The 14470-nt window shown below is 49.7% G+C and overlaps 1 protein-coding gene across 1 annotated transcript in view; it reads left to right on the top strand.

The window, feature by feature from the left end:
- URB1 (URB1 ribosome biogenesis factor) overlaps positions 1-14470 on the top strand; it is an 801240-nt gene that overhangs the window by 764357 nt on the left and 22413 nt on the right. Inside the window, exon 38 of the mRNA XM_085623119.1 lies at positions 2207-2809. Within this exon, the coding sequence (XP_085479245.1) occupies positions 2207-2809 (603 nt within the window). The remainder of the gene's footprint in view (positions 1-2206; positions 2810-14470) is intronic.

Here is a 14470-nt window from a genome sequence, read left to right on the forward strand (position 1 = left end):
CAAGCAGGGAAATGTTTAAGCTGCTTATCTAAAACAAGGTTGCTTTTACTCAAAAAACATAAATGGAAGAAATGATGGAGGCTGCTCGATAATGGGTCTTGCATTTTGATAAAGTCACAGCTGTTCAAACCGAAAATGACAATGTTTATACATTTGCTTTTTAATACCAATTGTAATAACGCTGTGCAAATAGAATTACTCCACTGCAAAAAAAATATCATTTTCAACGCCAACAGCTCTAACTTTAACCAGTGCGAGACCTATTGCATTGCAAATGCTTGTTCATGTAAGTGATGTGAAACTCTTGAGAACGGTGATGCAGATTATGAACCAAAAACTCAGTAATAGTGAAGAAATATTTTTTTCCAAAATTCCTTACGCTCCCATACTCCTTTTTGAAGCAAATGTACCTCATTGTCTGTCCTGTGGCAGCACACACCAAATTCATACCCTACGGATGATGCTTCCTCAATGGAGGTAGTACATCCGCCACCTGTTGAATAGATTTAGAACATTCCTCAGAGGGAATTGCAATGTTATCAAGGAAGAGTCCCTTATAAATATAAATAACATAATGAAAATATAATTTGCCCTGTCCCTCTCCCTCCTTGGGATGTCAGGGGAGGTCCAGCGTCTAAACCCACTGCGTGTTGAACTCACTTAGGTACCACTCAGTGGTGTGGAAACGTGGGGTCTATTGTTTTGTACGGTCTTATGCTGTATTGTACTGTATTATGCTGCATCAAATGGTGTAGGCCCCAGTCCTTGATTCACAGGATCAGTGTGTGGTCTTGCCCTGGAACTACGGCTTGCATGTCTGGGTACATCATTGGTTCCTTACCATACCATATCCCTCTTCCTTCCCTATGCACCCCGTAGCTAGCTCTGTATTCGTCATCACCCTGGGCAGAAAAATTGCATAATGGATCTTGGATGTTGTATTTTACACTGCTTTGTCTATTGCTGATTAGCTATCCAGACATCTGTTACATTTGTTATGCAATGCCTTGCACTTCTTCGGCCTCTTTCCATTGTTCAGATCCCCTGTTTTATCCCAGTACTACAGTATTCTGATAAATAAATGTTTCAAAAAAGAAAATATAATTTGGGAATGCGTGAAAGACTGGAGATCACTAAATAACACTGAACAGACAGATTCGTAATGACCCAAGCCAGTTTTAAGCAATGTTTTCCATTCATCTCCATCTTGGATACTTATCAAGCTGTTGGTTCTTTTATTAAGCTTATTTTCATGGTCTCAATACGTTCTGAGATAATTTAACTCTTGATAGCGAATTCAAGATTGTAATTTTGTACTACCTTTCTTGAAAAAGAGCAAAAGGCCAATTCAGCTATGGCTGTCAAACTTTAATAAATCCTTCTGTACATTTTTCTCCAAATGTCTTTCGAATTTAATTTGTGCTTTAGACAGGTCATAGACTTTTCTGTGGTGAATGACTATATCATCAAGTTGGAGGTAAAAGCAGCAGTCATAAAATCTATGCATGGTAATGTATTTGAATCCATAGAAGAAAAGGCCCTCACAAATGGGTAATAAGTTCTAGTTCTCGAGTCATACCTGAGGCTGTGTTGCTAGAGTAATTCTTCATTGAGGCAACGGTGTACAAATGTTTGGGTGAAATCTAAAGACTCCAGAAATAAGAAGAGTCTCTCAACAATTAGGAGAACAAATCTGTCTTAACCTTCCTAATTATGACATATCGGCCAAGAAATGTCCAATACCTCTGTTTAGGGAAAGGATAGAGGAAACCACAATGTCAACAGAAATGGACTTGTGAGCCTGACCATCACTGATTCATACAGCTATCAACAATTAATAGTAAAACATTTGTGTAGTCTGGTGATGGTTATAGCAATTTAATTCTTGGGTTTGGATTGGTGCCGGTTTGCTTATTGGTAGTGCTGAAGTTCAGTGAAATTATGCGGCACCCCATCCAGTCAAAGGAAGTTAGAATCCGGTTTGAGATGTGTATGTACTAATTAAGATGTGTCCTTTCTTGCTGGTTTAATTCGTACCATTTGATGCAGGCAAACCGTACATCACGAACGATGATGTTGCTTCTTGTGTCAGTCTATTGGTCGACATCCCAATGTGTCAGTATGTGTTTTTTAGCATGTGCAGTGTTTCTAGTAGAAAATGTTGACCGCATTAAAGGCTAATGAATATAGTTTTACCATTTTGCAGAAACCATAAAAGAGAAAAACAAGCCTCATGTTCTTGGATGGTCGTTTACTCGCCAAAGTCGGAAAAAAATGAACGTGGACTTGGAGGACAAAGTAGATGACCAGAAGGATGATACTCATCTGGAAACATGCAAAGAACATCTGGAAACGATATTTCTTTACTGGGAGCCTACTTTCCCGCCTATATCTGCGAATCCTCCTGCTGAGCAGGATGGAATAGAAGAGTCACAGGAGGACACAATGGGCCTTGTGTGTACAACTGCATATCTTGTTGTCAAGTGGGTGTTAAAATGTATGGCCAAACATGCCGTCAGTTGGCAAAATGTTTTTGAGATGCTACAGTGGCTTAAAACAAAAATATTGCCCCATGGTGCTGTGACGGACGAGATTCTGAGAGACTGTGTACTAAAAAGCATTCTCTTTAAACTTTATAACCAAGTCAGCAATGCAACGTCTATGAAGACTCTCAACTTTGATGCCCTCCATCTATTTAACATGGTGATGATCCAGCTATTGGAAGCTCAAGGAATACAACACCGTTTTCACGAAGCTTTGAAGGAATTATGCCATCGTGCTGGAAACGAAGAGGACGACAAAAAGAAAGGTGACTTAATTGTAATTCTCTTTAAATTAACATCCTTTCAAATATCAATAGTTTAGTTAGAAATTTGGGAAACTTTAAAATGTGAGCGTTCCTTATAAAATGTTTTCTGGTGGAGATTTATTTTCTAGGCAGTTTGAACATCAGGGTGTATTTTTTCCTAGGCAGCTAGTCTGGGCAGAATACGATCTCCACTTTGATAGGCCACAAAATGCATTTGCCCTAGACAAATGGCAAACTCTTTTTTGCCTTATTATTCTCTAATTGCAGTATAGCTTCGGCACGGGTTTTTCTGAAAATACTTTTTTTAAAAACATACGTTGCTGTGGGAAATACATTTATGTTGACAATTTTTTTGATTGATCCTTTGTAGAAATTTGCTCCGATTTATGCAGGATCTGGATCATTCAGGTTCCCACCGAGCCTGAAAACATCAGAGGCCAAGAAATAGAGCAGAGCTTCTCATCTTAATAACTGACACTGTATTATCTTACGATTTTACATCCCATGGAATTAATGCCATGTTGTGCTTCAGCTCAGTGGCTCAGATGGTCAATCTCCTAAACGCAAGTAGGCAGAGTTTAGATTAGCAAACAAAATAATATATAGTCTGCCTGCAGGCTTTTGCCTGATTCGCATTTTTAATTACCGTGATACAATAATGCTTAATCTGCAGTCTGTGCTTTTTATTTCCCTAAATGTGTTTATTTATTGAAGCTTTTCCCATTTTCCATTAACTTTGCTTCACGTGTTTGTTCTATGATAGATGGCATGCTTAAAGATTCGGTTTGCTGTGGTCAATTCAATAATATTAAATACTGTCTGCCTCCACTATTCATATTACAAGCATCTAAAAATATCTCAATAGCATTAAAATATTAAACATCGATTGAAAGGCTGGTACCCCGTGAACCTACATGGGTGTTAATAAGGTGCGATTACTAACCAAGTTTAGAGAGGTCCTGGTGAGAGTGTAAAAGTGCTACATGCAGGCTGCTTGGTCAGCAACGTTTATCTACAGGCGTACTGCGTAAAGTGATTGAAGCAGACGATCCCTTAATAGTGGCTGCCTGAATTCATTATGAATTCCCTGAGTATACTTTGAAAAAGGTGAGGATGTTAAGCTAAGCATATGGCCTATTCCATGCAGCTTTTTTCAAGTGAGAGGAGGCTCAACCTGCAGTCTCACTCCACAGTACTAATGTAAGTTTGTAACTTAGAAGGTGCTGCTGCTGAGGTTCTTAAAGGCAAAACTTACCTTTGACCTAATTTAAAAAAATGTAAAGGGCGGTTCTTACTTTGTGTTTTATGTGAATATTACAACAGGAAACCTTTCGTTCTTCTACCCCTGATGATCTCTTTTTAGGCCAGGCTTGACAGCTCAGCTGTCCAGGACCTATGACAATAACCTAAAAAGAGCTTTAAGAGACTTGAGAGAGGGGATACTGAAAACGGTGCCCATATTGCAGTTTTTGTCATGCTGAAACGCTTATACTCTGCACAGCAGGACTGGTGACAAGCTAATGATCAAGGATATAGGCCTGATCTGTTTACTATGAAAAGTTAGGATAGAGGCAGTAAGGCCTGACTTATTTATTGTGAAAGACATATGATAAAGCAAACAGGCCTTTAATGGTTGTTTTTTATTTTACTGTGTTAACGCCTGAAGTCAGGTATTTTGTTAAATGGAATCTCATGGAATACCATCAATCAATCAATCAATCATAGCACTTGTAAAGCGCACTACTTACCCGTGAGGATCTCAAGGCGCTGGGGGGTGGGGAATGCTGCTACTGCTCGAAGAGCCAGGTCTTGAGGAGTCTTCTGAAGGTCAGCAGCTCTTTGGTTTGCCATAGGTGGGTGGGGAGGGTGTTCCAGGTCTTGGCGGCGATGTGGGAGAACGATCTGCCGTCGGCGGTCGCTCTTTGGATGTGGGGGACTGTGGAGAGGGTGGCGGAGCGGAGCTGGCGAGTGGGGGTGTAGAAGCTGAATCGTCTGAGGTACGCTGGTCTGGTGTTGTGGAGTGCCTTGTGTGCGTGGGTGAGGAGCTTGAAGGTTATCCTCTTGTTGATGGGGAGCCAGTGCAGGTCTCTCAGGTGGGGTGTGATGTGGCTGCGGCAAGGAATGTCGAGGATCAGGCGTGCAGAGGCATTATGGATGCGTTGAAGCCGTTTCAGGAGTTTGGCCGAGGCTCCTGCGTAGAGGGCGTTTCCGTAGTCCGACCTGCTGCGGACTAGGGCCTGGGTGACCGTTCTTCTCGTTTCGGTGGGGATCCACTTGTAGATCTTGCGGAGCATGCGGAGGTTGTTGAAGCAGGAGGAAGAGACGCATTGGCCTACTTAGTCATGGAGAGGGTGGAGCCAAGGATGACCCCTAGGTTGCGTGCGTGGTCGGTCGGTTTTGGAGCTGTTCCCAGTGTGGTCGGCCACCAGGAGTCGTCCCAAGCCAAAGGGGTGGATCCGAGGATGAGGACCTCCGTCTTGTCCGAGTTCAGCTTCAGTCTGCTATGCCTCATCCATTCAGCGACGGCCTTCATTCTTTCGTGGAGGTTGGTTTTGGCGGTGTGGGGGTCCTTGTTGAGGGAGAGGATCAGCTGGGTGTCATCGGCGTAAGAGATGATGTTAAGTTTGTGCAATCGGGCGACGTGGGCGAGCGGTGCCATGTAGATGTTAAACAACGTTGGGCTGAGGGATGAGCCTTGGGGTATGCCTCAGATGATCTTGGTGGCTTCGGAGCGGAAGGGGGGGGGAGGCGGACGCTCTGTGTTCTGCCGGAGAGGAAGGAGGTGGTCCAGTCCAGGGCCTTCTCTTGGATCCCGATGTCGTGGAGGCGTGTGCGTAGTGTGCGGTGGCAGACCGCGTCGAAGGCGGCTGAGAGATCAAGGAGGATGAGGGCCGTGGTTTCTCCGTTGTCTAGCCATGTCCTGATGTCATCGGTGGCGGCGATGAGGGCCGTATCTGAAAGAAAAACGTTAGTTAGATTCCTTACCTTAGAATATCCCCAGGCGTCAGGCTGGATCTGGAAAGATTTTTCATCAGCTGTACCCTTGCGCTTCGGTAGGCGACGTCTGCGGCTCCACGTCTGTCTGGCGTCGTGATCGCCGGATGATGTCGTCGGAGTACTTAGACGCTGCCCTCGCACGCTGACGTCAGTTCTTCTTTTTTCCGCACCAGTAAGATCCGGGAAGAGATCCTTAGTCATTTTTTGACTAACTTTTTGGACATTTTTGTCTATCTTTTTCGAGTCTACTCGACTCCTGGTGCGGTAGGGATGCCCGGGTTCAAGTCGTGTGATGCCTGTCACCGACTGATGTTGGTTACCGACCCTCCACTGTCTTGGGGCTGATCACGATGACAAGTCGTGCCCCGACTGCCGGGACTTGACCTCGAAGGCTAGGCGGGAGCGGTCCCGCAAGCTCCTCGAGATCCGGCAGTCGGCTCCGCACCCCTCGAGGTCCCGGTCGAGGGACCGTTCGCGTAGCCGTAGTCATCACCGCTCGTCAGGATCCAAGTCCTCGCAATCAATTAAGTCGAGGCATGGTAAAAAGAAGTCGAAGAAGCGACATCGCTCTTCTGACTCCCCTCGCCGGTCGCGTGACTCGGCCGAGGGTTCGAGTGGCACCACCCATGCGGCTCCGCTGGAGCCGCAGGAGTCACCTCCGGTCCCTGGGCCTCAGGCGACCCTGGGCGAGATTCGAGACTTCCCCGTGGCCATGAGGAGTCTCTTTCCGCCGTCGAGGCCTGCTAGCGCACCTCCGGTCCCCGCAGGTCCGACTGGGGGTCTTAGCGAGCCGGCGGCTTCGGCCCCGTCGTCGACATCGGTCCCGGCGCCGTCGTCGACTTTGGTCCCGACGCCGCAGTCCCCCAGGCCTGGATCCCGGTCGACGCCGGTTGACCTCACGACTCCGCCGGCGCCGACCCCCATGGTGTCGCTCCCGGCGCCGTCCTCGGACGACGCCATCCCTAGTTTCAGTCCGGGTCCGGCGTCGGAGCGGCGCCGCTCGGCGCCGTCTCCAGCATCGATGGGTGAGCATTTCATCTATGACCCGGCTCCGTCCTTTCTGCCTGTTTACCATGAGACGGATGAGTGGGAGGACTGGGAGGGGTCTAAGGACCCTCTGGCACAGCAGTGCCAGTTAAGTCAGGACTGGGCAGACGAGCTGGGGGATGCCAGTGGTCTAGACACTTCACCTGACACTGGTTTCATCACTCCTTCTTCCGTGGCTATGGAGGAGGGTGCGACTTATGCTGTGGTGCTGCGCAGGGCTGCCCAGGCCTTACACCTGGAGCTCCCTGCGCCCGTGAGGACTAACCTCCTCACTGAGGTGCTTCAACTGCCAGTAAGCTCTTCGGAGCCTCTGCTGCAGTTTAATGAGGCCCTCACCGACGTTCTGATGGGCACTTGGTCCAAGCCCTCCACAGTCTCTCCTGTGGATCGGAACGTGGCCTGGTGCCACCGCCCAGCTCTGGGCGACCCCAGCTTTCTGTCCGTACACCCCACCCCTGAGAGTCTGGTTATTCAGGCCTCCACGTCCCAAACCGCCTTCCCGTCCGCACCTCTGGATCGTGAATCCAAAAGGTTGGAGCAGTTTGGCAAGAAATTGTTTTCCTCCCTCACTCTGGGGTTACGGTCCATTAATACCACGTGCCTTTTGGGCCGTTAAACCCACTCTTAGTGGGATACGGTGGCGGACGTGCTGCCCCAGTGTCCAGAGGAGGCCAGGACACGGCTCGCCCAGGCTCTTCCTGAGGGGCGTGGCATGATGCAGCACGTTATTCCATCCGATGCGGACTTGACACCACGGACTCGCTGGGTAGAGCGATTGCAACGACGGTGGCGATTCGTCGTCACGCCTGGCTGAGGCCACAAACTTTTCAGGGGATGTCCAGAGCACCCTCATGGACATGCTCTTTGATGGCAGTCATTTTTTTGGTGACAAAGCGGATAGCGCGCTGGAGCGCTTTAAGGACTCCAGGGCTACAGCTAAGTCCTTGGGCGCCTCGGACCAGCGCCAGCAAACTTCTGCTTTTCGTCCCTTTCGTGGCCAAGGAAGGGTGCGCCCCCGCACGTTCGTCCAGCCACAGGCCGCAGAACCAGCCTCAACGCGGTCACGGACGTGGATTCCACCGTGGCGGAGCAGGTTGACAGAGAGCCGGTCAGTCCACATCTGCTCCCGCAGCATCTGCCTCAAAGCCTTTCTAGTCCGAGCGTTCAGGCCCATTCCACGCCAGTGGGAGGCAGAGTTCGCCATCACCTGCTCCACTGGCGTACCATCACTTCGGACAGGTGGGTGCTATAAATCGTCCGAACGGGCTACTTCCTCCCCTTCGAGGCGACCCCTCCAGCCATGCCACCGCAGTACCACCGCATGTCGGGGGATCACTTGCAACTTCTGCAGGAGTAAGTTACGGCCCTCTTGGCCAAGGGGGCCATCGAGCGCGTTCCTGGCCCAGAAGTAGGACGGGGTTGTTACTCCCACTACTTTCTGGTTCCCAAGAAGGGCAAAGGGGGCCTACGCCCTATCTTGCACCTTAGGAGCGTCAACGCCTTCCTCCGGAAGGAGAAGTTCAAGATGCGGACTTTAGCTCAGGTTCTGGCTGCCCTAGACCCTGGAGACTGGATGGTAGCGTTAGACTTGAAGGACGCTTATTTCCACATCCCCGTCCTGCCGGCCCACCGGCGTTACCTGCGGTTCACGGTAGGCCATGAGCACTTTCAGTTTACCATGCTCTCCTTCGGCCTCACCAGTGCCCCTCGGGTGTTCACGAAAGTGATGGCGGTGGTCGCAGCTCATCTGCTGAGATTGGGGGTTCCAGTCTTCCCCTATCTCGACGACTGGTTGTTGAAGGCGGGCTCGCCCCCAACAGTCGTCTCCCACCTCCAGACTACGGCCGACCTCCTGCATTTGCTGGGGTTATCCATCAACGTACCAAAGTCACATCTGAGTCCCTCCCAGCAGCTCCTCTTCATCGGAGCGGTTCTGGCCTCGGCGCAGTTTCGGGTCTATCCTCCCGAACAGCGGGTTCGGGATATTCAGGCTCTGATTACGATCTTTCAGCCTTTATCCCGAGTTTGTCAGGACGGCCCTAAGGCTGCTGGGTCTGATGGCCTCCTGCATCCTGCTGGTACATTACGCCAGGTGGCAGGTGCGGGCTCTGCAGTGGGACCTGAAGTTCCAGTGGGCTCAACATCAGGGCAACCTGTCCGACCACGTCCTGATCTCAGAGGGCACTGCAAGACAGTTGCAGTGGTGGCTCACGGACTGCGATTGGGTCAGTGGCAGATCCCTCTCCCTACCCCAACCGGAGCATGTGGTGGTGACGGATGCATCCCTCCTGGGATGGGGGGGCCACATGGGAGAGGCGGAGATCAGAGGCCTCTGGTCTCCGGCGGAGTCCCGGCTCCATATCAACCTATTGGAGCTACGGGCGATCCGGCTTGCACTGAAGGAATCCCTTCCCTCTGTCTAGGGAAGTGTAGTGCAGGTGTTCACGGACAACACCACCGCCATGTGGTACTGCAACAAGCAGAACGGGGTGGGGTCGTGGACCCTTTGTCAGGAGGCTCTGTGCCTCTGGACATGGCTGGAACATCAGGGCATCACCCTGGTCGTTCAACACCTGGCGGGTTCTCTGAACACCAGGGCGGACGAACTCAGCTGCCGGTGCATGATGGATCACGAATGGCGTCTGAACTCGGACGTGGCGCAAGGCCTCTTTCGGCAGTGGGAAGAGCCTTGGTTAGATCTATTCGCCACTGAAGAGAACGCGCAATGTCATCAGTTCTGCGCGTTGGAATTTCCAAGGCGGCACTCACTCGGGGACGCTTTTCGTCGCGAGTGGAGTTGCGGCCTGTTATATGCCTTTCCGCCTATACCACTTCTGCCCAGAGTGCTGAAGAAGATCAGGCGCGACCGGGCCCAAGTCATCCTTGTGGTTCCGGATTGGGCACGAAGATACTGGTATCCCGAGCTACTCAGTCTGTCAATCGATCCCCCTATTCAACTGCCTCTTCAGGAGGACCTTCTGTCGCAGCAGCAGGGGACGGTCCTCCACCCAAACCTGTCCAGCCTCCACCTCCATGCGTGGAGATTGAGCGGCGGCAGTTGATGCCATTTGACTTGCCTCCTGAAGTCTGTGATGTCATTCTGGCAGCCAGGCGTCCCTCCACTAAAAGTGTATATGCCTGCAGGTGGAACAAATTTGTGGCATGGTGCACAGCAAAGGCTGTGGATCCCCTTTCTGCCCCTCTTTCTGAGGTTCTCCTCTTTCCCTGGCCCAGCAGAGCTCTGCTCTGGGCACCATCAAGGGATATCTCTCAGCTGTTTCTGCCTTCTTAAGGCTTCCTGATCAGCCTTCTCTTTTCAAGTCCCCTGTTGTAAATAGATTCTTAAAAGGCATTACTCACATGTTTCCTCCTGTCCCCTTTGTAATGCCTCAGTGGGACTTGAATCTGGTGTTAACCTATCTGATGTGTGCTCCCTTTGAGCCACTTCATAACTGTCCTCTTCATCTTCTGACTCTCAAGACTGCTTTTCTGGTTTCCATCACCTCTGCCAGAAGAGTGAGTGAGCTCCAGGCTCTTTCTTCTAAGCCTCCTTTCCTCTCTGTCCATCAGGACAAGATTGTTCTGAGCAATCGCCCTTCTTTACTTCCTAAGGTGTTTACTGCCTTTCACATCGGGCAGTCTGTTACCTTACCCACCTTCTTTCCGCATCCCTCGAAAGAGGAAGAGAGGCTCCACCATCTGGACCCAAAATGTGCGCTCTCCTTCTATCTGGATCGCACTAAACAGTTCCGGGTGTACGACCAACTCTTCGTTGGCTACGTGGGCGCTAAGAAGGGGCGGGCAGTGCACAAGCGAACCATCTCTCGGTGGGTCGTTTTGTGCATTAAGGTCTGTTATTCCTTGGCTTAGAAAGATCCTCCTGTGGGGCTGAGGGCCCATTCCACTCTGGCCACAACAGCTACTACTGCCTTGGGATGGGGAGTCCCTGTGCAGGACGTTTGTCAGGCAGCTACGTGGGCCTCGCTGCACATGTTTGCCAAGCATTACTGCCTGGACAGTCAAGTCCGGAAAGACGGCTTCTTTAGCCGTTCCGTTCTCCAGGACTTCCTGGTGTGATCTTGGTTCTCAGACCCACCACCGGGGTTGGTATTGCTGGGGTATCTATTCTAAGGTAAGGAATCTAACTAACGTGTTTCTTTCAGATGCACAAGTTACTTACCTTCGGTAACAATATATCTGTAAGAAACATTAGTTAGTTAGATTCCTTACCGCCCCACCCATCCTCCCCGTTCTGCGAACCTATATCTAGGGTTAAGGTCATCCCCTTCAGGGCCCTAGTTTCATGGCACCAGTGTCGGTTTCTTGCATGGCTCTGCGTTCCTGGAACAGAAAGCTATGTACAGTACTGACGTCAGCGCGCGAGGGCGGTGTCTAAGTAATCCGACATCCCGGCGATTACGACCACGGACGCGGAGCTTCAGACGATGCCTATCGACGCGCAAGGGTACTGCTGACGAAAAATCTTCCGAATCCAGCCTGATGCCTGGGGATATTCTAAGGTAAGGAATCTAACTAACTAATGTTTCTTACAGATATATCGTTACCGAAGGTAAGTAACTTGTGCTTTGGTGCTGTGGTTGCTGCGGAACCCGGACTGGGATGGGTCCAGGATGCTGTTCTCCTCGAGGTAGTGGGTCAGTTGTTTGTTGACGGTCTTCTCGATGACCTTCGCCGGGAACGGGAGCAGGGAGATGGGCGGGAAGTTCTTGAGGTCCTTGGGGTCTTCCTTGGGTTTCTTGAGTAAGGGGTTGATCTCGGCGTGCTTCCAGCTCTCCGGGAAGGTTGCTGTCTCGAAGGAAATGTTGATGGCTTTCCGGAGATGGGGTGCGATGGCGGTGCTGGCTTTGTTGAAGATGTGGTGTGGGCATGGGTCTGACTGGGATCCGGAGTGGATCGTGTTCATGATCTTGATGGTGTCGTCTTCGTTGATGTTGGTCCAGGAGAACAGGCAGTTGGTGCGGGTGGTGGTTGTGGGGGCGGAGGTCTTAGTGGTTGTCAGGGTGGTCGTGGCGTTGAAGCTGTCGTGGATGTCTGCGATCTTGCGATGGAAGAAGATGGCCAGCGAGTCGCACAGGTCTTGCGAAGGTGGCATGTCGTTGGTGTTGGAGCTGGGGTTGAAGAGTTCCTTCACAATGTTGAAGAGCTCTTTGCTGTTGTGTGCATTGTTGTCTAGGCGGTTTTTGAAGGAGGTCCTTTTGGCAGATCTGATGAGGTGATGGTGTCTGCGGGTGGCGCCCTTGTGTGCTGCGTAGCTGTCCGGTGTTCATTCACAGAGCCAGTTCTTCTCTAGCTTTCGGAAAGTTTGCTTGGAGGCCTGGAGGTCATCAGTGTCTTGCTAGTGTGGTCGTTGGAGGGTTTCTTGAGCGGGGCGAGGGTGTTGGCGCAGTCGTCGATCCACTGTCTGAGGTTGCGGGCGGCAGTGTTAGGGTCGGTGGGATCGGCTGGAGGGCTCTGGGCGAGGGTGGTTGTTAGCTGGTCTTCGGTGACTTTGCTCCAGCATCGGCGAGGCATCTGTTGGGTGCGGTGGTACGTGGTGGGTTTCCGGAAGGTGAAGTGGATTCAGCGATGGTCGGTCCAGTGGAGTTCGGTGGTGTGGTTGAAGGAGACGTGGGGGCTCGCGGAGAAGATTGGGTCCAGTGTGTGGCCGGCCGAGTGGGTGGGAGTTGTGACGAGTTGTCGGAGTCCGAGGTTGGCGAGGTTGTCCATCAGGGTAGTGGAGCTGGTGTCGTTGTTGTTCTCGAGGTGGAAGTTCAGGTCACCGAGGAGGATGTAGTCCGTGGAGGCGAGGGCGTGTGTGCTGATGAAGTCGGCGATGGGGTCGCTAAACTGTGGTCGGGGTCCGGGGGGTCTGTAGACGAGGTTTCCTCTGAGGGTGGTGTTGGGGTCAGTGTGGATCTGGAAGTGCAGGTGTTTGGCGGTGCTGAAGGTGTAGTCGTTGTTTGTCGAGACTTTGAGAGTGTTCCTGTGGACAATGGCGATTCCTCCTCCTACTTCGTTGGTGCGGTACCATAATAGGCAAAGATTTTGGTTATACCTTCTGAGGAACCCTTGGCGTAGACTAGAGGGTATGCACTTTATAACTTATTAATGTTTAACCAACTGGAATTTTGTAATTTTTTTTTATTTTAGTTTGATTGCTTACCTGATGATTTCTTTGTAGGAAAGTGCATGGTCAATATAGTAGGTCTGAGTTGTTTATGCTGGCAAGTCAGTGATAAAGGCTGTTGTGGGCCTGACTCATTTATGGGGAAACATTAGATCTTATCTGTTTATTATGAACAGTTACAAGAATAAAGAATAGCAGTGGGACTTACTAATATATATGCTAAAAACATACGTTAAAGGCCTTTATTGGTAGATATCTATTGCACTGTGTTAAAGCTTGTAGACAGATATTTTGTTACATAGCGTCACAGATCACCATAGAAGGCAAGGGTTTTGGTGTGTTTACCCCATCTGAAAAACCCAATTGGTGGAAGATGTTTACGGTGATAATACTTAAAGACCTTTTTCAGATTGCCTGACAAGTTTTCTGCCAAGCTTTTGTAACATACATACATATGTATGTTTAGTTAGTTATATGAGAGTCGGAATTTCCATAGAAACATAGGCAGAGCGTTTTTTGTTTTCCTAATACCTTTGGCACCGTTTGCCGAATCTTTATGAAACTTTTTTTTAGAAAAATGTTCAAACTCCGTTCATACATGGAAAGTTTTGGGGTGATTTGTCAAGAAGGGGCTGAGAAAAACGGGGGTTCCAAAACACGTTTTCCCTCATGCAATTTCCATAGGGAAAATTGAACAGTGATTGAGAGAAAATGGCTGTACAGATTTACACCAAATTTGGCAGAAAGCTAGATATTTTCCCAGAAAGTGTGCTTTTTGTAATTTGGTTTAAATCTCTTCAGACATTTTAGAGAAATTAAGGTTTGAAAAATAGCGTTATCTGGTGCCGTGAAAGTCTTGCTGGAGCCCAGTGGGGGAGAACAAATTACAAAAAAGAATTCTGATTGATCGGGCCAGCTGGAATGTCACAGGACTGGGCGATGTGATTGGCGGCCACCTCTACAGGCTTGGTCCCAAGTCCTGAAACATATTAAAAAAAAAAAAAAAAAAACACAACATACAAGGGGAAAGGGTAGGGATGTCCTGCCCCGTAGCACTTGTGAGGGTGTGGGTCCCCTCCCTGGGTTCAAAATAAAAATAGAAATTATTTTGCGTTGTCGCAGTCCCTCAGGAGCCAGCGAGCCCCCATCCCAGGTTGTGGTCACGCAGGAGTCCCACGCCACAAAAAAAAAAACGAATGTGCGGTGAGTGTCTCAGGACGGTAGGACACTCACGGGGTTTGGCTTACTGCAAGTGATTGGCTGCCCATGGAAGGTTGCTGCAGGACCTGACCTGTGGCCAATGCCCTATCATGCACAGCCCTCAGCCTTGCGCGGCGGGTGATTGGCCGCAGACGTATCGTGATAAGAGATTACTTTATGTTTCAAAAATTCACTGGGAAAAAAACAAAGGCAGTGCATTGTAGCAGTGCAAATTACACTTATGTCTGTTGCATATAACTGGTGAATTTCAGTGCTATTTTTTGTTTTGA

Source organism: Triturus cristatus, chromosome 8 (genome assembly GCF_964204655.1).
Source record: "Triturus cristatus chromosome 8, aTriCri1.1, whole genome shotgun sequence".
Taxonomy (NCBI): Eukaryota; Metazoa; Chordata; class Amphibia; order Caudata; family Salamandridae; genus Triturus; species Triturus cristatus.